The following is a 27,127-nucleotide window of genomic DNA, read 5'->3' on the forward strand; positions in this document are numbered from 1 at the left end:
GTCTAGTTGTAACTTTTTTATTAGAACAGCGGGCAAACGCGCAGAAAGCTCACCTGATGTTAATTGATACCGCAGCTCATGGACATTCATTCTCAATTCCAGAGGGCTCGCGTGTGCGTTCCGGCCCTTAAAGAATTTGTACGCTTTTTATATATATGTAGTTGCAAGCGATAGCCCAGAGTGAAGTACCGCCTTGCTGACAACACTACCTCATGGAGTCTACATTAGCCTTTCCTTTCAAATGACTTCGAAACTGAATTTCGTTCTATAGGCCCAGATTCCGATGCTGGAAATGGCTTGAAGGAGAGTGTTTTCTATAAGGGTGTCTTGTAATAAATGTAGCAATTTTCCTCCTCACCATACTTAACAGGAAATAAATAACACATATTATGTTAATTCTTTTACTTTTTGTGTTGAACACAGACACATACTAACTTATTCTATCAAACAATAAAAATCAAAATACCTTAGTTATAACTAAATAATTACTTTCCAGTACATATGCAATACAAATTACATAACAGTTTGAGAAAACTTTACATTTTTTACTTTAAACTAGGTTTTTGGCAGTATTTGTCCTATTTTATTAATTATCTCTAAAAAATAAAATTTATTCTAAACTTTTCTTTGAAGTGGACTTACTGTTAAAGCAGTTCTATATAAATCAATATTCAGATGTCACTATAGATAATTACAACAATTAGAATAAGCAAAACACTTAAAAAAAAAGAGAAATATATATTTTGAAAGTCAATCTAAGACATAAAAAACAAATAAATTAATTAGGTTGTTGCCATGCATATACACATATTAGGATGGACTAAATTATTCGATTCATGTACAATATTATTTGATATACTATCTTTAAGTAATATAATATATTCAGATACATCTGGCGTTGAACATTAATAATATATGTCATAGTTTAAACAAGATACAATGTTTAGTTTGAGCAATTAAATTTGAATATGGCAAGGAAACTTATCTTTTAACTATTTAATTTATAAAATCAATTACATAACAAAATATGTAAAAACAATTGACTGCCCATTTTTTTCATCTCATTATTTATTTTAGAGAAATAGAAGAATTACAAATCAATTTGTAAATCTAAGGTACTCTCAATATATAGCAAAATACCAACAAAACTATTTTAAATTGTAACTAGACTAACTAGATTAATAACTGAAGTTATATAAGCATATCCTGATATGTTATATGAGAATGTACATTTTTTAACAATACCTCTAATATTCATTCCATACTGCATTTTCAATAGAGTGCTTTCGTAACTTATGCTTTTTCAAATACTTTGAGTCTATAAAAGCTTCATTACACAATGAACAAACATAGGGCCTTTCACCGGTATGTGTTCGCAAATGTACTACCAAGTTCCCTTTAAGGGCAAAGAACTTCATACAAACAGAACAGCCAAATTTCTTTTCTCGTGTGTGTGTCAATTGATGGGTCCTTAAATGTGTTTTAGTTTTGAACCTCAACGTACATAGCTGGCAAGGGAATGGTCTTTCGTTTGTGTGTACCCGTTCATGCATTATGAGCATTGCTTGACTTGCACAACGTTTTCCACACATTGAGCACTCAAAACGTTTCATTTGCTTGTCTTCTTTTTTAATGTCTATTTCGTCTACTATGTGAGTGCTTTCGATGTGTTGGTCCAAAGCTGATTCAAGAGAAAACATTTTTTTGCATAATGAACATGCATAGCCTAGCACTTTACCGAGGTTTGTAGTTACTGTCTGACGAACAGTTTTTATCAACTCATCCCTTACATTTTTTACTTTAGATTTTGGACACTCATTTGCCTCTTTATGATGGGCCAATGCTGCCCGATCTTCAAATATAGTGTCACATAGGTAACAGGTAGTTGAATTTATATGGGTTAGCCGATGTGTCTGCATAGTTATCTTTTGGTTAAACCTTTTAAAGCAAATATCACATTCAAATTCCTTTATACCGCTGTGTATCATCATATGACGTTTTAAATTATTTTGATTAGCAAATGTTTTATTACATACATTGCATTGAGGTTTTGAATTATGTGTATACTTGATGTGCTGCGTTAAAGCATTGCGTCGTATGAGTTGACTGCAGAATGGACATGCTACTAAGGGTCCACTAGATCTATGAAGTAAAGTATGTCCTGTCAATATTTCAGCTGATTCAAATCCTTTGCCACACAAGTTACATAGATGTTCACCAGCTGGATTATGTTTATACTGATGTTTTTGAAATTGTTGTATATCATCAAATTGTTCACCACAGTCACAGAGGAAGGTGCCATCTTCCTGTTGAAGGACTGTTGTTATTTGTCCCTCATCAGCATATTCAATTACAAATTCAGACCCATCTACCTTTAGTATTTGAAATTGTGAAGTATCATCACCTTCACACAGTATTATTTCTTCTTGTGACACTTCTTCATCATTATTATATGATTCCTCTTGATTTTCTGTGTTATAGCTGGCATCCTCATTTTCTAATAAGATTGTTTTTTCAACTCCATATGGAGTAACAATTTTAATCAAGTTCTTTGGATTAAATTCTTTTATACCATCTGCAATAGTGACTTTAGGGGATTTACTATAGTTATTGTCTGCTACAATATTACAATTTTCAATATTATTATTCAAAACAACTTCTGTTTCATGCCCTTCCTCATTTTCTAATATAGTAGCTGGAACACTAGTAGGTACCTTGTTATTAGAAAGAAGAAAAGAATTAATAGTGTTCTCTAAATCAATTTGATCTCCAAAACTTTGAATTGTTTCTTGGTGTACTATATTGTCCTCTAACACTTTATCATTATTGTCAGTATCCATAACTTCCATTTTTATTGCTTGTGGTTTATATGTTGTTTTATTAGAATCATCCTTATCACCCTTATCATCAATTACTAAAACATAATAGCAGTCGTCATCATCCATAGGTTCTGATTTAATGATTGATTGCAATTTCTTCATACATTCCTCTGTTACATCTTCACTAACCTCTTTTTCATTTGGTGGCACATATTCAACCTTTACCTGAGGGTGATTTGAAATAAGTTGTGCTCTAAGTTCCTTGTCCATTTTTTGGCATTGGGTGCGAAAATCATGTGCTGTGTTTAGTACAGCCATACAATCATTGCAAAGCCTTTGTGGTAATTTGTCATAGGGACTCACCTGAAAATTTATACAATATTGTAATTATATCTTTTGAAGACTGTCAAATTTCTTTAATTTCCAAGCATAAGCATATGTATGAGTTTTTTATAGTCAAATTAGCTTATATTCTTCTGTTAATTCTTTTCAATTATTTTAATAATTAAGAAAAACTGATATTTCTTTGATAAAATTACATTCAATCATACCTAAATTGTTATATTTTAAAAGCCTTAGAAATATAAAATTTTAGCGCCGTTTGAAATGTCAAATGACCGCTTATTTATATGTAACCTTAAAATTAATAAATTGACAAACTTTCTGACACAGGAAGTTATCAACCAAAAATTTCAAAGTAGCAACTCATGTTAATGAAATGAATATTTACTTTATAAGCGTAATTAATGATATAAATAACGCATAAAATATTTGATTTATATTGTTAAGTTTGTTAATTACCTCTATAGCAGTGGCCTCAAAAAACTTCGCTTGAATGTTTTCATTGCTGTCTAGAATTGACACTGCTGCGTCTGGTGTAAGACAACATCGGCACACATTCAACCAGGATTCCATTTCAAAAGACATCGAATATTACACTTTCATCAGGTAATTCTGTAAAATATTTGTTAATTGCTTGAAGATCCATTGTTTTGACAGTCATAATATCAATAGAATCAGAGACCAAACTATACAAGAAATCCAAAGAGTAAAAAATTATCTACGGACCTTTGCCATAAAGATGATCTATTCCAATTTATAGACAAGAGAGCAAGATGGCGGCAGAAGCGACGCGTTCGCACCCACCATGAGCCGTACAAAATGAAACCGGAAATTGTAATAGTATTCTGTCAGTTGTCAAAATTGTCTATTTCTACAGATAATGCATACATTTTCAAGATGTGTCCTAACTTAAGCTAACGAAAATTCAGTAATCAAAATTCTTCTATAAGATGTATGTTACAATTGTCGCTTCACTAAGATTATGACTAATTATTTTTATACAACATTATCTTTGGTCTATTTGTAAATTTTGACAATTGAACTGAACTTGTACTGTAAGGGCTAGCGCGCACTGGTGACTGTTGTCACCGTGACTGTTTCGTCACTCACATCAAGTCTATGAGTATGTATGGAGGTGCGCGCACGTTACGACGTAACAATTGGGTGACATTTTTGGTGACAAGCCCGTGACGAAACTGTCACCGCGCCGGTAGGTTTTTATAGCAGCGCGCGCACGGGCAACAAAATTGTCACTCAACACGTAGTTCTTCCGCCATTTGCATTCGGATCGTCGTCTTTAGCGCACGAAAAATGGCGTCAACGTCTACGCAAAACGTGAAAGTGCATGAAGAGGATATCGATAATGATAATGACAATCTCATGTTTGTATTTTCGTATGTCAACGCAGGTCCAAAGTTGCGAAGTAATTCATCAAAACTTCTAACACTCATGCGAAAATACCCAATAAATTTCTTTGGATGTTCCCGAAGTTTATGAAACATGGCTAAAATTCTTTTCGCTTTTTTTCTCTTTTGAGTTTCCTTATAAGCTCACAGATGACGACCGAGACGGTCGAAATCCAAATGAAGCTTTAAAAAAAAATTGTCACTGTCACCTTTCGTGAGCGCACCTCGCTTTGGAGGCGTGACGTGACAGCGACAAAAACTTTTTTGTCATGTTGACAAAAGTCACCGGTGCGCGCTAGCTCTAACTGAGTTTTCGGTTGCTCTGACATATTACAGATTATTTTAGTTGACTGTTAATTTTCTGACTGTTTAATGATTTTGTAGTTGGTAATTGGTATGGTATAACTTGAATGCACATTATTGAAAATAAACTTTTGCGTCCACTTTTTATTCTAATTCCTAAGCTTCTCTCGGAGAAAACAAGTATCATGTAAATTATAAATAACAAGTCGTAAGAAAAAACAATTTTTGTGGGTTTGCGCCTACTTTTTAACATTTATATAAGAAGATATTATGCATATTTAAAACGTTATATTAAACGAAATTTTAGATATTTCTGAAATCCAAAAATAAAATTCTCGTGTCATGTTCTTCCCATACTCCTTCAAAACGGCTTTGCTTTATGTGATAAGGGTAACCGCTTAATTTTTTTTTATATTTTTTTTTGTTTTTATTTTTTTAATGATACAGCATACAAAAATACATACAACCCTTAATTAATCGCCATGCTCGCTTAAATGTCATTGCTTGTGGCAGCGTCCATGCGTCGGGTTGTCTCCCTAAAATATGGCGAAGGGGCCAGCCGGCCATGCGTCATACTCGTGAAAGGTGCTACTTGTGGTGACGAACGATAATTGGTGACAACGTGGAGTCAACTTGAATTTGTGTACCTATGTTATTATTTTGACTATGTATTTGCGTGTTGTTCTCACGAGAAAGTATGTGAGTGCTTTTATTTCACCATGCTTACCGCTGATAGAGGCGAAATCACAAAATTCATAGATTGTGTGAAATATACTGATTCTTTATACATCTTGAAGATTTGTGAAAGATCATTTAAATATTGAGTGAACGTGTCGATAAATCACTCCCGAATGTCCGTCGGCGGACAGACGTTTTTATAAGAGGCTTACGTTACTATGATTTCTCGAACTCTACTTAAATATTTTAAAAATTTAGTTCAGCAATTTATTAAAGTTATACTTTATGATGAAAGTAAATTTTTACGATGCGCGCTCCACCGTCGCAATAAACCGACATCTTGAAGTTAGCGACAGTCAACGATTTAGATTTTCTATTGTTTGTGTCGTTCTTTTTACAAACGTAGAATAAGGCGAAAGATAATATTTTTTTAAATATTTTTATCTTGCTACGCTTTATAAGTATAACTTCTAAAGTAATATGTCAATGTCAAATGTCACTGATGACCAATGACGCGAATACCAGTTATGGATGGTCATAAACTCTTTATTGGACCTTCTGTTGATTTTGCATCCGTAAAACTACCATATTAGATAAAGAAAAAGTATACATCTGTGCATCGGCGCGCAATCACTCCATGGCGGCGTGTAGGGGCTAATTATTCTGTTTTGAGTACTTAACGTTTTTAATAATAAGATACGTTTTTCGTTTTATTTGTAATCGTCTAGCTGCTACCAATAGTAGTGGCAATGAAGAGTAAGTTTCTAGCGCCTGATTGAATAATCCCCAAAGAGCATCCATCATCTGAATATCGGCTATCGACGATCGTTTAATATACTTTCAATTTAACAAGGTTCTTCGGTCATTTTAGTGGTTTTTCTCGTCTTCATCCAGAGTTCATTAAGCAACTGTTCATTCATCAACAGTTGCTTAAGCCTTAGTAATAAAGATTACATAACTGCAAGTAAGTTTAGATTTTCTTGAAAGCTAAAAAACTAATTGCCCAAAACTTCCATAAATTATTTATTAACATATCGGCAATTTAATAAGTAGGTGATATGCAGTTTGAATTTATTACTAACAATGAATTCTAAAGAAAAATAGAACAATAAAACTCCATGTAGGAAGCCTGAGAATAGACTCAAAGAGTTGCGCGTTCCGTCACAGAACACATATTATACGCAACGTTAACGAGCAGTTTAACGTTAATTAATTAGATATTCTATCCTATTCCTGATGGTATCAAGATTAAGTTTTCAAAATGTTTATCTGTTTTCTTTTTAATTTATCTATGGGCTAAGATTGTAATTGAATGTAATAAATCAATGTAGGTATCATTGCCGGCAAATTTCGAATTCGATATTTTTCACAGAACATAGGATTTAAAAATAGCGCATCTCCTTGCAAAATAATAGTGGAAACTCCTTGGCTAAAAGTTCGTGACAGAACTTTGAGCAGTATTTATTGAATTAGTTTTAAGGAGTATTTCTGTAAAACTAATAATACCAATGTGATAATAGTATTATCAATAATGCTATAGGTTGTGGAATTTTTTAATTCTGCTATATATTTCCGAGGCACCAAGCCGTTTTGTTGTAGCGTGCGACTCTCATCTATAATTTGGAATAGATTTAGTAAGTTGGTTATGTCTTTGTTTTGTTCTAATAAATGTCACTGCTAATTAATATTTTATTAAAGTACGCCTCATTAGCTCACTTAAGATGTCTTAACACTTAAAATGTCCATTGTTCGATTAGCGACTGAAGAGAAATGTTCAGTGCGCCCTTAAAACAAATGTTACAGATAATGCATCTGGCCCGGAAGGATTACGATACACCACAGAATAAAACGTTTGTTAGATAGTTTATTTCAATAAAATTATTTCTTGCTGCCAGTACACAGCACAGTTACAGTTTTGGTCCAGTAATATCAGGGTGCGACTCTCATCCAGGCACAGGCACCTTTTTGGACACGAATTTTACTATTCCGTGGTATCAGAGAGGAAGTCGTCAAGTCAATGGCGCATGTTAGGCACAGAAGGCTGCTCCCTGACTTCCCTTTTAAGAAAAAAATATACAGAAATCTAAGGCTAACGCTAACGTAACGTAACCAGATTCCTTTTGTCGTTCGTAATTCAAAACTAATATTATATTCAAGAGATAAACGACCATAGACTATACATAGATAATAAATGTTATACAATTGTTAATTCTACCAGGCTTTCAACCGTTATAAGTAATCCTAGCTCATTTGTATGCAAATTACAATTTGGTAATGGTTCGGCTATTGATTGGTGCGATAGCTCACGTTCAGCTGGAGCTATGTATTTTGGCGTGACTATGAAAGCCTTTATACTTGATTTTTAATTTATTTATTAAAACAACGTGTACGCATACAATTATACAAGAAAATATGACGTCACTAATTTAACACATACATACTCTTCAATTATACGAGCAAGCAAGGGATAAAATTAAACAGGCAACAACAACAAAGTAATAACTGTGTTGAAACCAAAACTTCTATATGAATATAGAAATTTTTGTGTTATATCTTATGTATAAATGGGAAAATAAATATTGATAGCTATTAAACGGGGAAGTTAGACCAAATAGGGTTTTATACATAAAATAAAACCTAGAATGATCGAAGCACTGACTCGCATCAATAGCCTCCACCAGCATAGGTCTGCGCCGGCATTCCATGGTGTTGTCCGCCCTGGAGATCACGAAAAGTCTTTCTGCTCTCGACACAGTCAAGAAGTGATGCTGTTATAGCCTAACGCCCAAACCTAATAACCTATCTCAATCCATTTTTGACCACCTGAGACATCTTAATTTAAATATTGATAAACTATGCCAATAACTAATCGGATTGTAATAGCCATCTGCCGATACAAGCTATCCATGGTAGGTCGAATTGGTACATGAGGATAGACCATTGTATCAAAATGACAGTTCAACTGTGCTAATATTAAGATAATATTAATCTTAAGATTTTAACTAACACCAGTTTTTAAACATAGACCATATTATTTTAATATTATTTGTACGGTTTTATTTACTTTCTTTGGTTTATATTGATTATCTAATATGAGTTTAAAGAGGGAAGAGATTGCATTCGTCGCTAATGGATTGTGCATAGGAGATGAAGCGACTGTCACGGTCTGATCTGATTGTTTTCTGGGATTGTGGATTAATTATTGGATTCGGCGGTAAATTAGTTATAGAACCAACTTAAATATTTGGCGATAAAGTTAGCTGGTCTTATTTTTAAAACGCGATACTTAGAAGTATTATAAACGCGAACAGGCTAAATGAAAATGTAAAATACCTTTTAATATTCTTAAATTGAAAATACCTAATAACGGGAAATGAGAAATCAGCGAACTGAAGAGTCTCGGCTTGCTTATTAAAAATTGGATTTGTTTGTTACGATTTTACACTTAAATGTTTAGGGTTTTTGAAATTTTGATGTAGGTATATTGAGTTACATTAATTATATTGTATATATACATTTTTTATAGAACACAGGGGCAAACGGGCAGCAGGCTCACCTGATGCTAAGTGATACCACCGCCCATGGACACTCTCAATGCCAGAGGACACGCCGGTCCGAAGCGGGCTTTTAAAATTGGTACTTTTTTTTCTTGAAGGGCCCTAAGCCAAATTGGTTTGGAAATACTTCAGTGGGCAAAAACATATACAAATTTTATAGAAGCTAAATAATCTGCATCATAAGCACGATACACATACACAACCTCATGTCCATACCCTCACTTACACATCATCACATGCCACAGCCGTATTATGTATTACAATGAAAATCATTCAAATATTTGTTGCAGATTTAAAAGTACGATTTATCATTTGTGAAATTCATAGTAGAGTTTTAAGAAAGCGTAATCTAAAACATAGTACCTGGATGGCTGAGCTTTGCTCGGTATTTTTTTTTTTATTTTTTTTTTTGGAATTTAAGTACGAAATACATACTAATAAAATGATGAAATATGAACAATATAGAATATATATGCTGGAATAGCTTTGGTGTTGTTGAGTCGTTAAAGCAATAAAAAAAATAGTATAATTATTCGCCGATAGATGTCAGGAAGATTCATCTTTCAGTTTAAATCGGGACTATTCAAACACCACTTTTTTGTTATTTTCTATCATTTATACCTAGCTAGATCGATTTATCGCCCCCGAAACACCCTGTATACTAATTTTCATGAAAATCGTTGGAGCCGATCCCGAAGTTACAACATAATATATATAATATATACAAGAATTGCTCGTTTAAAGATATAAGATTAAAGATATAAGATATATATACAGACAGCGGCCCAGTATATATTTTTTTATATATAAAAGATTATTATAATCAATCGTTAACACATATGGATCTTGGCCTTAGATACCATTCGTTTCTTTGATCATTTTTTTTTTACAGGTTGATCAGGCTTCTGGCACATGTCGATATTTGAGATATCTCAAGATTTTACCGTACGAGTCAGTGTTAAATGCGTACATAGAAAGTCCATCTACGATATTAAACATAATAAAATTAACATAAGATATAATCATAATAAATATCAAGACAGAATACAAATTAGCATTCGTATCACCGATGTCCTTCGTTTCACAACTGAGTGTTTCTTAAGGCAATTTCTGTCGCGCACCAGGACTATGTGGAACCAGCTAAAAGGGTCCTTCAAGAGCGTACAAATTTTTAAAAGGGCGGAAGCGCGCTTGCGAGTCTTCTGGCAGTGCGAGTGTCCATGGGCGGCGGTATCATTTAACTTCAGAGAGCCTCCTGCCCGTCTCCAATAATATAAAAAAATCGATGGCCTAGTTAGGTTTTTCATTTTGGCAATATAAATATCATCTATACCAAGCTTGGAAGCATCTATTAAATTCATGATCCATTAATCTTATCTGCTTGAGGGGGCTGTTTAAGCCATCATAAATTATTATACATTTTAACGCGAATAATCGATACAAAATTGTTGGATATCATGTTAAGAAGAACATTATATTGCAATATTAATTAAAACTAATAAAAAAATTTAAAAGGCCGGCAACGCACTCGCGAGCCCTCTGGCATTGAGAGTATCCATAGGCGGCGGTATCACTTAACATCAGATGAGCCTCCTGCCCGTTTGCCCCCTGTTCTATAAAAAAAAATGCTTTTTTCGAAATTGTGAGATTTCCTGGAACAAATTCTTTTAAAAGTCGTTAATTACGAAAGTATTTAATTCATGTCTTTAGGAATTTTTCGTATAATAATTTGTAAGCGTTGAAACGTAAAATGTTACCTTTGTTAATAAATATTTAATCCACCTCGTTGCTAATTTAAACCAAACAAGAGTGAGATGTACATACGGAGCTGCTTAAGATAGAAAAGGAGGTAGGATGTTGCAGAGTTGCGAAATTTTAGAGCATGTACTGTGTTCACAGTTCACTTGTGAACGGATGTTTCAGGTCGCAGGAAGGGTTTGGGTGTTTTCCCCATATTTAGGGAATTATGCATAATTAATGTTAAACCATTATTTGGTTAATGATGTATGTTGATATATATTGAAAGATAGCACGCCATTTGAAACAGTATCCTGCAAATTTTTAATATTCCTAAGAGATTCGCCGATCATGATCAAATACCGTGTTTGTGATCTCATCATCATCGTCAATGGTTACACAGCCCCTAGTGGGCCTTAGCCTCGTCAAACCTCTTCGCCATCGCAATCTATCTAGTGCTTCCTGTAATCTGGCACGTTCCTTTAAGGACAAAAAGGGCCAGCTGTGACAAATATAACGTCACAAAAATGCATTCCGTCCCTATATAAGGAGTCCATTACAGAGAAGCAGTATACAACATTATAATAACTAGTGGCCGGCGTTTCATTTACCGCGGTAGTAACATAAAACTAATTATTCAGATTAAAGGGAAAATTATGTTTGAAGCTGGCAACATTCAGGGAGTATGGACTATGGACCGCGCTCCCGCCCGTCAGTCGTTCGGTACACCTCGAGCCAGGAGCTCGGGTTAATCGCTCTATGAACAATCGAATTTAATTTGATTACAATTCAATCGCGACAAAAAATTGTTGTTTTGTTTTATATTACCGTTTGTGCATACACACATATATATATAATGCTATGCTAAGGTAAGATATGAATATAAACGAATGTTTTTACTGAAGTAGTTTCGCTGCATTTTCCAAATGAAAAATTAATTTTTGTAGTGCTTTCGACGATTGCATTTTAATTAGTTTCAATTGATGTAATACGAAAAATGTGAATGGTCATATTTTTTAATTCAAAAATTTATACATAGTAAGTAACTGAATTGTCTGAATTTTTTTAATTAATCAAATTTTGAGAGTCTAATTCAATAATAAAGTTTTTAAATAATACTAATAAATGAATTATTTTATTAGCCAGGAAAAAGTTTAAGTATTATGTTAGTAGTACTCTTAAGTAATTTTTCATAACTAGAATATACAAAGGCAACTTTGTATCAATTATAATGATAGTAAATATATATTTCCAATAAAAATAGCAATTATTATGAATACTATGTTTGCATTAAGGCATTGCTTAAGGCTATCTTTAGGCTAGTTCGGCTGTATTCCTGTTTCCCTATGGAATCAGGAACACAGCCTGGGAAATTCGGTGTTATTAATTCCCTATTTTGTTTTAGTTTCACTTCTCGATACAGATTTTTGGTTAAGTTTTCTTCTAATGTATTAATAATATTTAAATTACCAATGATATTATATAATATTTATTTCTCGGCAATTGGTATATCTTGAATTAATCCAATTAAGTTAATTGAATATATATATATAAAAATATACAGAAAACAATGATTTATTAGACAACAGCGCGCCATTAAGCGCAATAATAATAAATCATCTATAATATGTCCTATTCTACGGCGTAGAGCCTTCGTAGAGCCTCTGCCTCACTAATGGCTACGATTATTTATTTCTCCTTATCATTACCCAAACCCAATAAACTATCTCAGTCCATTTTCGACCGTCTGAGATAGACATATTAATCCAAATATTAATATAAGTGTACCAATAACCGATCGACGGATTGTAATAGCCATCTGTCGATACAAGCTATCCATGGTAGTTCGGATCGGTTTATGTTGATAACCCTTTGTATGAAAATATTCAACAATATCCTATCTTAAGATTTTAACTTACACCAGTTTTTATAATAGATAATTAAAAAGCAATTATTATGAACACTATGCAGAGCTTAAGGCTATCTTTAGGCTAGTTCGGCTGTAGTCCTGTTTCCAAGAGGGAACGCTGCTAGTATCTTCGGAACCTTGCCTAAAGGGACTCCTTTTAATAATATTTTTTAATAATTAAATTTTAAGGTTAGTTATTAGATATATTTTTAGTTTGTAATTGTATATTAATTAAATGTATAACGTTGTAGTATAATGGGCTATTTGACAGAAAAGTTATAAAGTATAAAACTGGTATACAAAATTATCATTAATTTATCAAAAATGCCTTAATTAAAAATGTACCTCCTGTTTGAAATGTCTCCTATTAAAAAGCTATTTGATATGTTTTAAACATAGACATATATATTTTAATATTATTTGTACGTATTTTCTTTATTTGGTTTATATTGAATATCAAATATGAGTGTAAGTAAATAGCGAAGATATTGCATTCTATCCGTCGCCAAAAGTGGATTGTCTTAATAGGGTTTGGTTATTGGGATGCAGACAGGAGATCGATTGACTGTCATGGTGATATTAAATATTATAATTAATCCACAATCTCAGATTGAAGATTAATTATTGGGTTCGGGCGTAAAACGTATACCTTACTTATTTATTTTAAACCTATCGAATTCATGATATACTTTAAACAACAGACCAACATAGGCGGAATACTTATTTAAAATAAGTTTTCCACCTGTGTAGGGAAACTAATTTTCACTGCATTTTCATCTGCAGTTACCGTTAAGCCTTTACGTGAAAAAAAATTGAGCATTTAAAGTTGAATATACTAGAAATCTAGGTCAGTAATTGGTAAAGAACTCAAAATATCAAAGGCTCGTTTAGTATTTATAACTCTTCCTTAAGGTAAATAAATTTTTGCGATCTAATTACGTTAAACTACTTAAAAGTTAAAATATTGATATTTTTCATATTTCTAACTGTTATTAGTACGTAACAGTACGGCAGTACGTACTAGCCTTCTGTGATATAAAAAAATATCAGTGGCACTACAACCTACTTACATCTGAGCTTCTGATTTCTTTATCTTTTTCATGATAATTGAAAAGGAGATGATGAGCCTACTGTTCCTGGTCTACACCGTCGACTTTTTGGGTTAACTAAAAATTTCCTTACAAAGTTTCCCTTCATTGTTGGAGCGAAGATTAAATGCGCACATTTAAAATCAATAAGTGCATAGCCGGGGATCGAACCCAGGACCTCAGGGATGAGCGTTACACGCTTGAGCCACTGAGGCTGAATCTGCTCTGTGACATTTTTTTATAGAACAGGGGGCAAACGGGCAGGAGGCTCACCTGATGTTAAGTGAGAAAACCTGATTAAAAGATTTTTTAATTCGATTTAGTTCAAAAATGAATGACATCAAAGGGTAATTTTTAAAAACATTTCACTGAGGTTTGGAATATATCCTTATTTTTTCTTGCGAATAAAAAAACATACATACTGATGATATAGCATTCATTTGAAAGATTGTTGAAAGAATTTTTAAAACTTTTGAACCAATTTGTTACAAACATACATACAAATCTTTCATCTTAATAATATTATTATGCCTATGTATTGTTGAATACAAGATTAAATAAGTATATAAAATTGACTACCAAGGCCTATTTATCATGGGTATTTTTTACAGTCGACAAAGCCCCATACAAAACAGCATTAGTTTGCGCAAATAGAAAGGGGAAAACTATTTGTGAAGGGGTTTTTACAAATCTATTCTGTTCCGCTACATCGAGATCGATTTTCGTCTTTATTTTTCTGTGAAAGTAATAAAGCACTTCCGGTAGTAATAATAATAGTCTATTTCAGATACTTTTACATTTAAACACCTATTTCAATCTTGCTGCACAACTCTCTGCTAATTTCTTTCTTTTTCTAAAATTCTAATACTCTTGGTAAATGTAATTTTTAAGTTGTATTTCCTTTTTCGTTTGCTTGGGCACCCGTTTAATATGTTATTCGGTAGTAATAATTAATATTGGGTTTCCCAATTCATGGTTAATAATTTAAGATGATATAAGTTTTAGAATAAAACCAAATGACATTGGAAAACCCCTAAGAGGATTTACAATTTTTTTTCTTTTAAACCTAATTTAGTCCAAAACGCTTATAAGACGTAATATACAACAATATAATTTATAAGGACTATTCCCATTAAAGGACTCCTAATAAAATAAATATATGATTATTTTTTTATGAATGGTTTAAATTGGTTGTATTTAATTTAAGAATATTTAGATATATTTGTGATATATTTGTGATACTTGACGCAGCAAGCATCCTTCACACACCACAGCCATTCGCTTTTGGTAATAGTTAGGTACTTGCAAGGATGGATCACCATCACTTCTTTTAAACGTCTTGATCCCCACAAAAAGTGTCAGCGTATAGTATAGCCGTAGTAGCCATGTAAATTTGGTACAAAAACTCATTATTATTGATAGCTGTCTCGCAGTCTTTATATCGCTTTTGAAGTTATAGGTAGTATAAAAGAACCAAGTTAAAGAGTTAAATTATTTATGATACTGGTAATGACAATTTAGTGATCTCGTCAATCACGGGTCAATAAAAACCCTTTATTTTTAAGCTTTAAGCTAATCTAAACAGCAAACATCACTACGAAAGACTTAAGGCATCTCATAGTTGGAAGAAACCAGGTGAGGAGGAGTGGAGCAGATGTTTCGAAATTGTAAAATTTTATTTTATTTGCAGAGTGCACGCCTAGAGTTCCAATAAAATTTTATGAAAGTACTAGGAGAGCAGAAGTCATAAAGAAGTATTTCAAAGAACTTTTAGCCTCTGCACGCTGTAATTGCTTCCTCTATAGAAACGGCCGTTGTGGGAAGTGGCGGACGTTAGGGTTGCCAAAACATAAATAAATGTATGCATAATTCATTTTGAAACCCGTAACTTTCAATTAAATTTAAATTTCACTCAATACTTTGATTTGCATGCAACGTTTGGACATTTTTCGAGTTCCTTTTTTCAAATAAGTATAAGATTTAGATAGACAAGTAAGTTCATTGTTATTTCTGCAAAAAGAAATTAACTCATCAAAACTCCATTTGTTAATAAAAAACATGATTGGGTTAGTATAATATACGATATATTCAGAAAGATACAGCACACAATGACGTCAGCCGTAAGGATGGAGAAATTGTTAGTTTGGGAACAAAGAGAGGTTAGACTGATGCTGTACCTTGCCTCACAATAATAGTTCACGAACACGCACAAAACATTCACTATAAAAGTCTAATTAGCGGACGTAACTATTGACAAACAGTATATGTATATAAAAATGCATCTATCGTTACCCAACTACAGCTCAACAACGACTAATGAACAATGCGCGGATTAGCCGAGTAAAAAAAATTCTGGGATCATGTCTGACATGATCTGACATTAAATTTTATAAAATTAAAATGATTCTATTACGAACATAGGTTTTTTTTAATTGATCAGCTCACTCCCGAATATATCTCTGCATATGCATGTAGTTGTTGGTTTTTGCAGCCTGAATCTAGAAAATTCTGCTGATTTTGAATGGAATAAATAAGGAACGAAAATGTTAATCACATCAAATCAAAATCATTTATTCGTTTCAATAACACAATGTACACTTAAGAACGTCAAAAACTAATACGTATTAAATGCTTAATGCTCTAATTTAAGTCTAAAATGTATATTTAAGACCAGAAACTTAATAAAGATAATTTTTGTTTTTTTTTGTTTATTTAACATTCACTGCCAGTTCTTGGATCAAGGTTGTGGAACGGAAGAGAAGAACTGGCAATAAACTCTTCGCCACATTTTTTTAATACAAGTCATTTAATACACAATTTACAAGTGTTTTTTGTTTTAGACAATGTTTGGTAGGTGCTGCAACCATAACACCGTGTTCCACGTGACATCTTAAATAATTATTAGTTAATTAATAATAAAAAATATTTTATTATTAATTAACTACGTTCTTGTACTTACTAATCTTGAATCGCGTAATAAAACTTCTTTGGAGCCCAACTACGATTCCAAGTGTTAAAATTGTAAATACTCTATTAACTTTGTAGGTGTAAATACTGCATATTTGATTGTTATGCATACATACGAACGTCAATATTCTAAGACGAATAGAATATTTTTGCGTTGTGACAGCCCTAAGCCAGAGTTCGGTTGCTATTTAAATCCTGTGTGCAATTAAAGTGCACACTCAAATATCAGCTTAGAATTAATGGTATTGCTGCTCATTCTTTCGTTCAGAGGCTAATAATCCATTTTAATGAGAGAACAAATTATTCCTGTGAGTAAATATTATAGAGCATAGTGCAGTGATTCCTATCGTTTTGTGCCATGACCCATCTATAATAACGTACGGCCTTTGGGACCGTTCAATACCTAAACAGATTTACAGCAATTTATCCCCCCTTCCTTAAAATTAATACGATGAATATCGATTTCAAGCATGAAATTGATATTCATCGTATATATATCGAATATCGATTTCAATGTTAGTGAAATATATGTGTAAAAAAAATAAACAATTAATGTTGACATAATCACGAAATAAGAAAATCATGAAGCGGTTACAGAAATCTGAGGCCCAAACCTAAAAAGTTTGCAGAGGTACTGATTTTTTCATTTTAGGGTCCTTCAAGAAAAGAGCTTACCGATTCTTAAAAGTCCGACAGCGTGCTTGCGAGACTTCTGGCAGTGCAAGTGTCCATGGGCGGCGATGTCACTTAACATCAGATGAGCCTCTTGCTCGTTTGACTCCTGTAACATAACATAAAAAAAACGTAACATGTCAAAAGATATGTTGACAAATACAAATTATAACTAAAGACGTGTCCATCATTTCACTTTTTTTTAAATAAGATTTAAATGATTTCCGATGTACGGACGAAAAAGTTAAGTAATTACACACGTTAAATACAATTACAACAACGATTTAATTGTTTTTACAATGGCGCTTGGAAGCACGAAAACTATCAACTTTTTTCTTGGAACAATATCTAGGTGCCAACTTCGACCTGCTGCTTTTAATTAATTAAATGTCAAATGCCCAAGGCTGGTACAGGTGGTGCCAGGGCTGGTGCTTTTCTCGCTCAGCGAATTGGTATCGCAATACTAAACAGGCAGCCATACTAACTAACTAACTAACTAACTAATGCTCGTGTTAAAGGTACAGTGCCACAGGGACCAAACTTTCTAAATTGTTTTATTTTGTATTATATTAATTTTTAATTATAATAATACGGTTTCTTATTAACTTGGTACTATTTCTTAGATTTTATAGAACGATTTCACTTTAAATATGTTTTGGTTCATTATTTTATTTTAATTCTTTTTACTCTAACGTGACCATTGTATAGCTTCATCAATCTTAAAACAAAAAATACCCATTTCTCACTAACGTTGTATATAGATTCATTATATATGTCAAAGATCGATAGAACAATATATGATAAAGCAGAAAATAATAAGGAATACATCTTTAAGATGAACATAAAAGGTATTACAATAAAAATAAATAAACTAAAGTGGAAAAGGAATGGAAATGAAAAAAACAAGTGAAGCAAGAATGTACTAAACTGAGACCAAGGTGTAATAAACAAAAAGAGGAAGACAACTTAGAATGTGGATACAAATTAAGGAAATAGCAGGTGGTACATGACAGAGAGTGGCACAGCGAAGAGAGGAATAGCAGGATTTGGAGGAGGCCTTTGCCAAAAAACGAAACAGAAAAAAGAGTGAAATAGATATAAATATGCTTAAATATAAATAATCTACATAAAAAAATACCTCATTTCTCATTAACGTTTCAATATACATATATAATTAGTTCACATAGAATTATTAATTTAATTTAATGAGGCCTACGACCGGAGTTAATTAAAGCCTGCTTGAATATACAAAGACCAACGTTTAAAAATACAAACTCTGCAGCAGCAGTTACTGCTGGTAATACGTCAACAGTAATTATTTACTTTTTTATAAAACATTAATATATATTGTTTAAATCCACTTTTAATTATTATTACTTTGTACACTTACAAACGTCAAAAGCAGAAATGTGTATGAAATACTTCTAATTTTACATTTACCGGCAGTTCTCTTGATTTGAGAGAATGTAAAATTAGAAGAACTGGCAATAAACTCTCCGCGATTCTTTTTTTTCATATTTGTGTGTTGTAATTACTAAAATTTGTCAATGCCTGACCCAAGAGTTCCAAGCTGTATTTAAATAACACGAGGTAGACACAAAGGATTTACAAAAGTCCATTGTACGCAAATTTAAAACTTTTGATTCCATTTAAAATATTAAACAAACACGCTAGGGCCAAATGCAAACATTCGTCCAGTGTACTGTCAAACTCGTTGAATAAAACATATATACGTCATTGTTCTGAAGCTGAAATGACGACATTTATGCAGTGAATCTCGAACGATGAATTATTTATGTTAGCCATCTCTGTCTAACCAATGCAAAACCTATTTAGCTCTCACTTATACAAACTTGTACAGTGGAATTATAATTTTCGTACAGACTGCTTAGAATTACCTGACTTTTGAATATCATTAGTGTAATACCAGTTTAATATTAGGTTTTATACGGATCACCTTGACGTCTGTCGATGTGGTGCAAACTATTTACTGAGATATTTCCGAATCAATTCCACAGGATCCTTCAAGAAGCCTACGAATTCTTAAAAGGCCAGCAACTCAAAATCAAAGTCAAAAGTCAAGTCTTTTATTTATTTCGGTAACACAATGTTCCCTTATGAACGTCAAAAAAGAAATATACATTAAATGCGTCTAATTTTACATTTACTGCCAATTTCAAATCATGGGCGTAGAACGGAAGAGAAGAACGGTCAATAAACTCTCCGACACTCTTTTGATCGCCAAGTTTTTGGGCAATGGTTTCGTTTCGTACTTGTTTTTTAATATTTTTTAGTTTATACAGCATTTAAATTTTAAAGTAATTTGCGATTAGTATAGCCCTTGATGCACCAAGCTTTTTTCAATGTTTCTGTACTTTAATTTCATCATAAAGTTTGACTATAAAAAGCTTAAGTAATAATGATAAAATAGATGCAGTATTTATTTTTGCTTTTTGATAATATTTTAAAATTATATTTAGCCGATTACAATTGGTTTGTTATTGTTTCAAATAAGAGTAGGATTGATAACCGCTCAAATATTAAGAGTCTTCGACTTTTATTTTGTTTCCTGTCTCGAAGCTCTTGGGCCGCGGGTTCAAGTGCACTGGCGCCAATTAAAGATTTATTATTATTATTTCAAAAGGCACACTAACGAAACACACTCGCGAGGCCTCTGTCATTGAGAATGTCCATGGGCGGCGGTATCACTTAACATCAGGTGAGCCTCCTGCCCGTTTGCCCCCTGTTCTATAAAAAAAAACACATACAAACATTTACAGAAAATACATGACATACAAAACCAAGATACATGCAACTGCATCAATAACATTTACCTAAGGGGAACCTTACAATGAAAAAAGAAAATAACTTAATCGTAAAAAATAAACTAGATAAAAAAAAATAACTATAATAATAATTTAAGTTGGTGTTGGTAAGAGTACCTACTGGTGCTATGTGGTGCATTTCTCGCTCAACGAATAAGTATTGTAATATTGACTCCCGGAAGACTTTGTATGCGAAACCTAAGAAGCGCCTTTTTTACGAAACTTCATGTTTCAACGTATTTTTTTATCATTTGTTAATTTTGACCGAATAAAATGTTCACCCGTTATATATAAACATGTTTTATTATTTAAATTTGCGTCTATTTTACCTACTTACTTACTCCACTAGAGTGAAAATGTTGTTGTGGGAAGTGTAACAAAAATTATTTCGATGGCGGCGCCCTTACGGTCTTGGCGTCTTATACATGTGTGAGTGTGCGACTTCACACTCACACGCGTACAGTAACAGAGGCGACGCGGCCCTGGTTAAGGCTACACTAGTCTGACACAGGGAGCAAACTTTTAAAATTAGTTTGATTTTTACTAATATAGAGCAGTGTTGGCCTAGTGGCCTCAGCGTGCGACTCTCGTACCTGCGGTCGTAGGTTCGATCCCGGCGGCCAATGGACTTTTCTATGTGCGCATTTAACATTTGCTCGAACGGTGAAGGAAAACATCGTGAGGAAACCTACATTTCTTAGACCCAATAAGTCGACGACATGTGTCAGGCACTGGAGGCTAATCACCTACTTGCCTATTAGATTTAAAAATGATCATGAAACAGATTCAGAAATCTGAGGCAAAGACCTCAAAGAGGTTGTAGCGCCACTGATTCTTCTTGATTTTTTTTAAATAAATTTTATTATTAGGAAGTTTCGGATATTGTAAATACTGTATATTTGTTTACACTTAATTATTATATAAAATTACTGTCAATTTCACACTAGATTCGTAATAATTTTTAAACATAATAAATTCATATTTACACGCTGATATAAATAAATCATAATTTCAAAGGACCAAAGGTTATCTGCGGTTTCAATTTTATAGGTCAAATTAATTAAACAGGTCAAAAACATGATGTGGATTAATTTATTGACGTCCTGCGGTAAATTATTTAAATTCTGACACAAACTTAATCATTTTACTTTCATTTACTGAAAGACAATTTATGTCATAATCTGTGCTTCTATGCTCGTTGTAAACATAAATATTACTTTTTAAATGCACGTGCAGGAAGCGATTAATGACTCCACAGCCCATGGATACTAGTATAATGGAAAAGTTTTATTTATTTTTCTGGAGGTAGAGGGTCAGGAGGCTCGCAAGCGCGCTGTCAGCCTTTTAAAAATTGGTTTGGAAATACTTCAGTAGGCAGTTGGTTCCACATAGCGATGGTTAATAGTTTTAAGTAGTTTTTAATTTAGGGGATCTTCTTTAGAGACATCGTTAAATAAACATAGCCTAAACCAAGTCTCATTAGTTTTAAGTCTAATCTAATTCTCTAAAAAGAAAAAGAAAGTTCCTTCTTCCTTAAGACTGATCTATTTATAACACTCGCCGCAATTTACTTAAGATCAATGTGAATCCCTTCACTCACTAGGTTAAACGTGACATGGATAAATTTAAAATATTCCTAAGGAGGTATTAGGTACATGTAGCTGAGTACTTTTAATGCTGGCAGCATTACCTCGCTGTATGAATACACTGTTCGTATACTAAGTACTAAAATTACCAGCTTATTATTAGATTAGCGAGAATAGTTATAGAACTGTCTGTCTTCGATAAGATTAGATCTGTGTTCTGAAGTTATAAGTTGTGGAATCTGTGATAAGACAAGTAGCAAGTTTCCGACGAATAGTTCCGAATTCGAAAATTGAAATTCGATGTTACCACAGATACTGTACACTTGAAGTATAACATAGAAAGTTTTGCGAAACTAAATCTTCTCATATACCAATTACGTGTTACGTTGTTTGTCCGCTATGGACTCCTAAACTACTTAATCGATTTCAATCAAACTTGCACTCCGTGTGCAGTTACATATAACTTAAAAGATAGGATAGCTTACACATATATAATTATATTCTAATGTACGTGTGAATATCACTGAACTCCACTTAAGCGGCTGAATCGATTTGAATGATTTTTTGTTTGTTTGAGTGAAGCCCTGGATGGTTTAGATTTATAAATCAGCCCAGCAGATGGCGCTGCAGTCAGTAATTTCATACTTTCATAATATCTGGACAACGTCTGTCGGGTCCGCTAGTAATATAATGTGTAAGATGATTTTTATTTATTACATTAAAATATAGCTATAGTTGCATTTAGGGAAAAGTGTCTATTATTTTTTGTACGTACTGGCTAACCTGATATTAAGTGATAGCCGCCCATGGACATTCACATTGCCAGAAGGCTGGCAAGTTGCTGGGCTTTTGATCTAATACACTCTCTTCTTGAAGGACCCTAAGTCGAATTGGTTTGGAAATACTTCATAAGGCAGCTGGAACCAACTTGGTTCCACATAGTGGTGCGTGTTAGAAAATGTCTTAATATGAGGTGATATAGATTGTATTTATTCAGCCTTGACGTCCGATGATCCGTCTTAAGATAAAATATTCTATCAGGATTAATATGTATATAACTTACATCATACATTAATATATAATATTGTATTATTAGTTTTTTTTATATATAAGGTGTGAATAGCCCCTTGTGTTTCCAGTAAATCACCTACTGCAGTCACGTCGGGACTAAAACCGGCTTTGTCTGATGTATTGCAGTAATTTAGAAGATTGTTATAACTTTCCTAGTCGCGGGGAAATGTTGGCTGTTGGAATTTATTTATTATATTATTAAGACAGTGTTGTTTTGGTCGATTTCAATATATAATCGCAATATATTTATGAAAATTTTCTCCTTTTATGCATGTATACAAAAAAGTATACTAGAATAGAACATACGCACAATGTCAATACTCGGAACAAACGCAGGCTGCAATTTCCCCGTACTAGACTATCTAAAGTTAGTAATTCTTTTTTGGGAAAAGGGTTACTCTTCTTAAATAAAATCCCAGAGGCTCTTTTATCTCTGCCCTTTAATAAATTTAAGAAATGTATTTAAAAAAACTGTGTAAAAAGGCTTACTATAAAATTAGCGATTATCTAGTTGATAAAAGGGTGTGGGTCTAGTGCTGGGCAGGCCACTTCTAATTAATTTGATATATTATTTGTTTTAAATATTGTTTAATGATTTGCTTTTTTAAAAGAGTACCGAGAGTTTTTTACGCCGGCTTTTTCTCTCGGCCTACACCCTCTGTCTTCTTTGCCGATAAGTAGGGATGCCTACAGGTTCGAATTTAATGACGTGGAATAAGTGATACCTTGATGATCTTATGTTCCAAATAAATGTATTTTATTTTATTTTAATTGTACTAGATAAAATAATATGAAAAATCGCATGACCGCAATGATCGTAGTATTGTTAAATCAAATTCAATAAAAAAATGTGCGTGTGTAAACAAAGCCAACGCAAACATTTCCGAAGTGTTGATTGAATTATTACTAAGGTAAAAGCCCCAATAGATGATCATGTACCAGTATATCATCACTCCATGTATATTAATTATTAGATATGTAGATCAGTTATTTTAATATTAAGTTTTAATGTTTTGTTTCTGTTTTTTTTAATGTTTTCTATTTCATATAATTTGTTTATAAATTATTTGTATATTGTGTAAGTGTTTCATAATAAAAATATATGTAGCTATAAGATTACTTAAAAATAAATAAATATTTGCTTTATTAAAACTAAGGTAAACTAAAGTTCAGCTGCGATATAAAGTGTGCCAACTCCTTATAACTCCTCAACTTAATATATTGTGAAAGTTTCATTATTTCTAAGTTTGCAGTTAGCAATAGACTTCTTGTTTCTCATAGTTGATAGAAATTATTTATCTTCGCTTTATATTATCACCTATATTAGAGTTTATTGACAGTTCTTCTCTTCCGTTCTACGCCCTTGATTTGAGAACTGGCTGTAAATGTGAAATTAGATTCATTTAATATTTCTTTTTTTTTGACGTTCATAAGTGTACATTATGTTACCTATATGAATAAATAAATTTTGACTTTTGAGTTTTTGATATATGTTTGGATACATTACATAACCATTTGTTGAAATTAAAACAAACTTTTGTTATACTATTACTATTATTACAAAACCTTTACCTTGCTAGGTGATATTAGTTGTTTATACTACGTATTTGCGTGTTGTTCTCACGAGTATGTAAGTGCGTGCTCCTATTTCACCATGCCTCCTGCTGATAGAGGACAAATCTTTGATTTTAATTAATTTTTTAATCCTTATCACTCAATATGTAATATGGAACATGGTGTAGTGGTTGCAGCTCCTTACAAACATTGTGTAAAAAAAAACTTGGCGATTAAAAAGAGTGGCGGAGAGTTTATTGCCAGTTCTTCTCTTCCGTTCTACGCCCTTGATTTGAGAACTGGCAGTAAATGTAAAATTAAATTCATTTAATATTTAATTTTTTGACGTTCATAAGTGTACATTGTCACCTACATGAATAAATAAATTTTGAATTTTATATCTAGAAGGTAGAGTCAATAAACTTCTGCCACCTTCTTCTCTAATTAATTAAAATAAGTAATTTAATTTAATTTGTATACTTTTTGTATCATACCTATATATTTGGGTATAGTTGTGTGTTGTATGTGTTCAAAATTAAAATAAAACATAAGTTTTGAGTAGTCATTTATAGTCAATTACATATATTATTAAATATATCTATATGCTATAATTTTAACACTAATAAAAATGGGGAAGACCTTTGCTCCCCGGGCACACAGTATCAGTTATTTTAGCTTAACAAAAACAATAGCTATAATGTATATATTTTGTATTTTGATATAAGGCTATAAATAAATAAATAATATCCATATGCTACATTCTATCTTTACCTTACCCTAACCTTAACTGGGTAGATGCGAGTAGGTAACCTTCTGCTAATTCTTCAGTTGCCAGTTTTATGCTAACGGTTGACTGTTAGCAATTTGAATTGCCGGGTTTCTTGTTCCCAACCACTTCTTTCGTTCTGGCCCGTCTGCAACGCAAAACGTTATACGAGTTATTCAACTTTTAGTATTTTTACTTAATTAAAAGCATAAACTTTCGTCTCGTCCCGATTCTTCTACATTCTCTAATTATAATGAGTAATTTGTATAAATTATTGTTTCATTTCTCTACTCTGTGTTTTTCTAGCGTGTTAGTACCTTATTTGGAGCGCGTATAAAAAGGCACTTAGACTTAAATATTTTCTAAGTTTTTTGTTTTCTTGCTAATAGAATTTCATAGACATACATTAAATTAAAGACAGTTTGATAAGTAAGGTACGTTATTAATGCCGGTTGTATTAACTTGTAAAAGGGATCTTGGCTCCACTCAGGGGAGACTGCGTTAATAAATTACATACGCATCACTAGGGGCCATATGATTCATGTCTGTTTCAAAATTTACGAGTCGGTGGCAAAAGTCGTAGAATTACAACCGCTAAGGCTCTAGTAGAATGTAAAGAAAAGCCTCTTTTTTTAACGTTGAAATGATCAAGGGCTTATGTTGGACCCAATCTTTTACAACCATACCCACTAAAACCCGATATTCAAATCGCTATTGAGTGGAGAAAGGTGACAGATCAGCGAATGGAATCGTGACTCCTCTCGCACAGATCTTTTATATAATTAAGCCATGGCAACCTTTTAGTCAAGGAAAAAGGTAAGGTCAAAGGTCAAAGGTAGTAAAATACCGCATGGATATGCGTAACAGCATTTCTTGACGTTAAAAAAAGGAAAAAAATGGCATTTATTATAATCCTAAATATCTTTTTTAAGCTCCTCCTCCTTTTTTAAGCTCCTACTCCTGCAACTAATTCACATGGCCAAATATATTTTCTATTCATGGGTTCTAGAACGTAGGCTATAACTGCATCACTTTTATTCGAGGCTTTTGAAGCGAGTCAGTGACTCTCTCAGTCAAGCTCTGGAGATTCGGTCCGTGCCGTGGTCAGCGGAAAGGCTTGATGTGGCTTAAGCGCAAGCTGTGTCATCCCATAATCTATACAATACGGGCTTATAGGCGAGGTACCCATGTTTAGATATGTAAGGTGCATATAAAATAAATAAGGTCTTAACTCTGCAAATACTGAGTTTTGTATTGGGCCGCCCGGACATACAACGACCACTATTGCTTCAACTTGTTTAAGCATTGAAATGAGTAATAAGGATATCCATCACCATCACGAGCATCCTACACATACACACACTTTACATTACATACATTCACACACAGCACAGCCGAATTACTTTACTGCAATTACGTTTTTAAGAATTTTTATTGACCTTTTCCCTTCGTAAATGTAGGTACCTTTTTGTATATATTATGTATTTTATCTTTGACTATATGTTTAGTATGATGGTTTTTTGTTGTATATAATTTATGTAAGCGTAGCGTATGGAGAAAATGTATTAAAAAGAGAGGTTAATTTTAACTTCTATTTAAAATAGAAATCAGCCGAGTTGAAATATCTTTAGAGTTGTAAGAACATGGTGACACTACTGTGCGTTGTTTGTTGAACGAATAAATCCCACATTGAATATTAATGGAGTAATATATGGAATATCGTGGGAAAATGGAAATTATATGTTGCGGCTTATGTGAGATTATTTTATAATGGGAGAGTATTATCTAAAAATATATCATGTACATAAATTGCAGATGTCAAGAAAATAAATGGTAATCAAAAAGTT

At 32.8% G+C, this 27,127-nt stretch overlaps 2 protein-coding genes across 4 annotated transcripts in view; one reads left to right on the plus strand and one right to left on the minus strand.

Annotated features, from left to right (window-relative positions):
* Nucleotides 1-388: 388 nt before the first annotated feature.
* LOC110996801 (zinc finger protein 836) lies at nucleotides 389-3,981 on the minus strand. 2 transcript variants are annotated; one of them, XM_022264646.2, is made up of 3 exons: nucleotides 3,888-3,981; nucleotides 3,621-3,773; nucleotides 389-3,182 (listed from the first exon to the last, which is right to left on the minus strand). In XM_022264646.2, exons 2-3 carry the CDS (start codon nucleotides 3,744-3,746, stop codon nucleotides 1,248-1,250), a joined length of 2,061 nt encoding a protein of 686 aa, XP_022120338.2. In that variant the 5' UTR covers nucleotides 3,747-3,773; nucleotides 3,888-3,981; the 3' UTR covers nucleotides 389-1,247. The 2 variants fall into 2 exon arrangements, with proteins under 2 accessions (XP_022120338.2, XP_022120339.2); XM_022264647.2 differs by lacking the exon at nucleotides 3,888-3,981 and having other exon boundaries at nucleotides 3,621-3,866.
* A 7,591-nt stretch (nucleotides 3,982-11,572) lies between these two features.
* LOC110996809 (dipeptidyl aminopeptidase-like protein 6) overlaps nucleotides 11,573-27,127 on the plus strand; it is a 115,800-nt gene continuing 100,245 nt past the window's right edge. For both annotated transcript variants that reach the window (XM_022264659.2, XM_045628301.1), the window contains exon 1: nucleotides 11,573-11,711. The gene's annotated coding sequence lies outside the window, so the exon portion shown is untranslated. The remainder of the gene's footprint in view (nucleotides 11,712-27,127) is intronic.

Source organism: Pieris rapae, chromosome 5 (assembly GCF_905147795.1).
Source record: "Pieris rapae chromosome 5, ilPieRapa1.1, whole genome shotgun sequence".
Lineage (NCBI taxonomy): Eukaryota > Metazoa > Arthropoda > Insecta > Lepidoptera > Pieridae > Pieris > Pieris rapae.

Excerpts from the sequence above, each read along its gene's own strand:
- LOC110996801 (XM_022264646.2), bottom strand. The coding sequence starts at position 3,746 with ATGTCTTTTGAAATGGAATCCTGGTTGAATGTGTGCCGATGTTGTCTT. Across the intron at positions 3,183-3,620 it reads TTGAGGCCACTGCTATAGAG|GTGAGTCCCTATGACAAATT; the intron begins GTAATTAACAAA and ends ATAAATTTTCAG.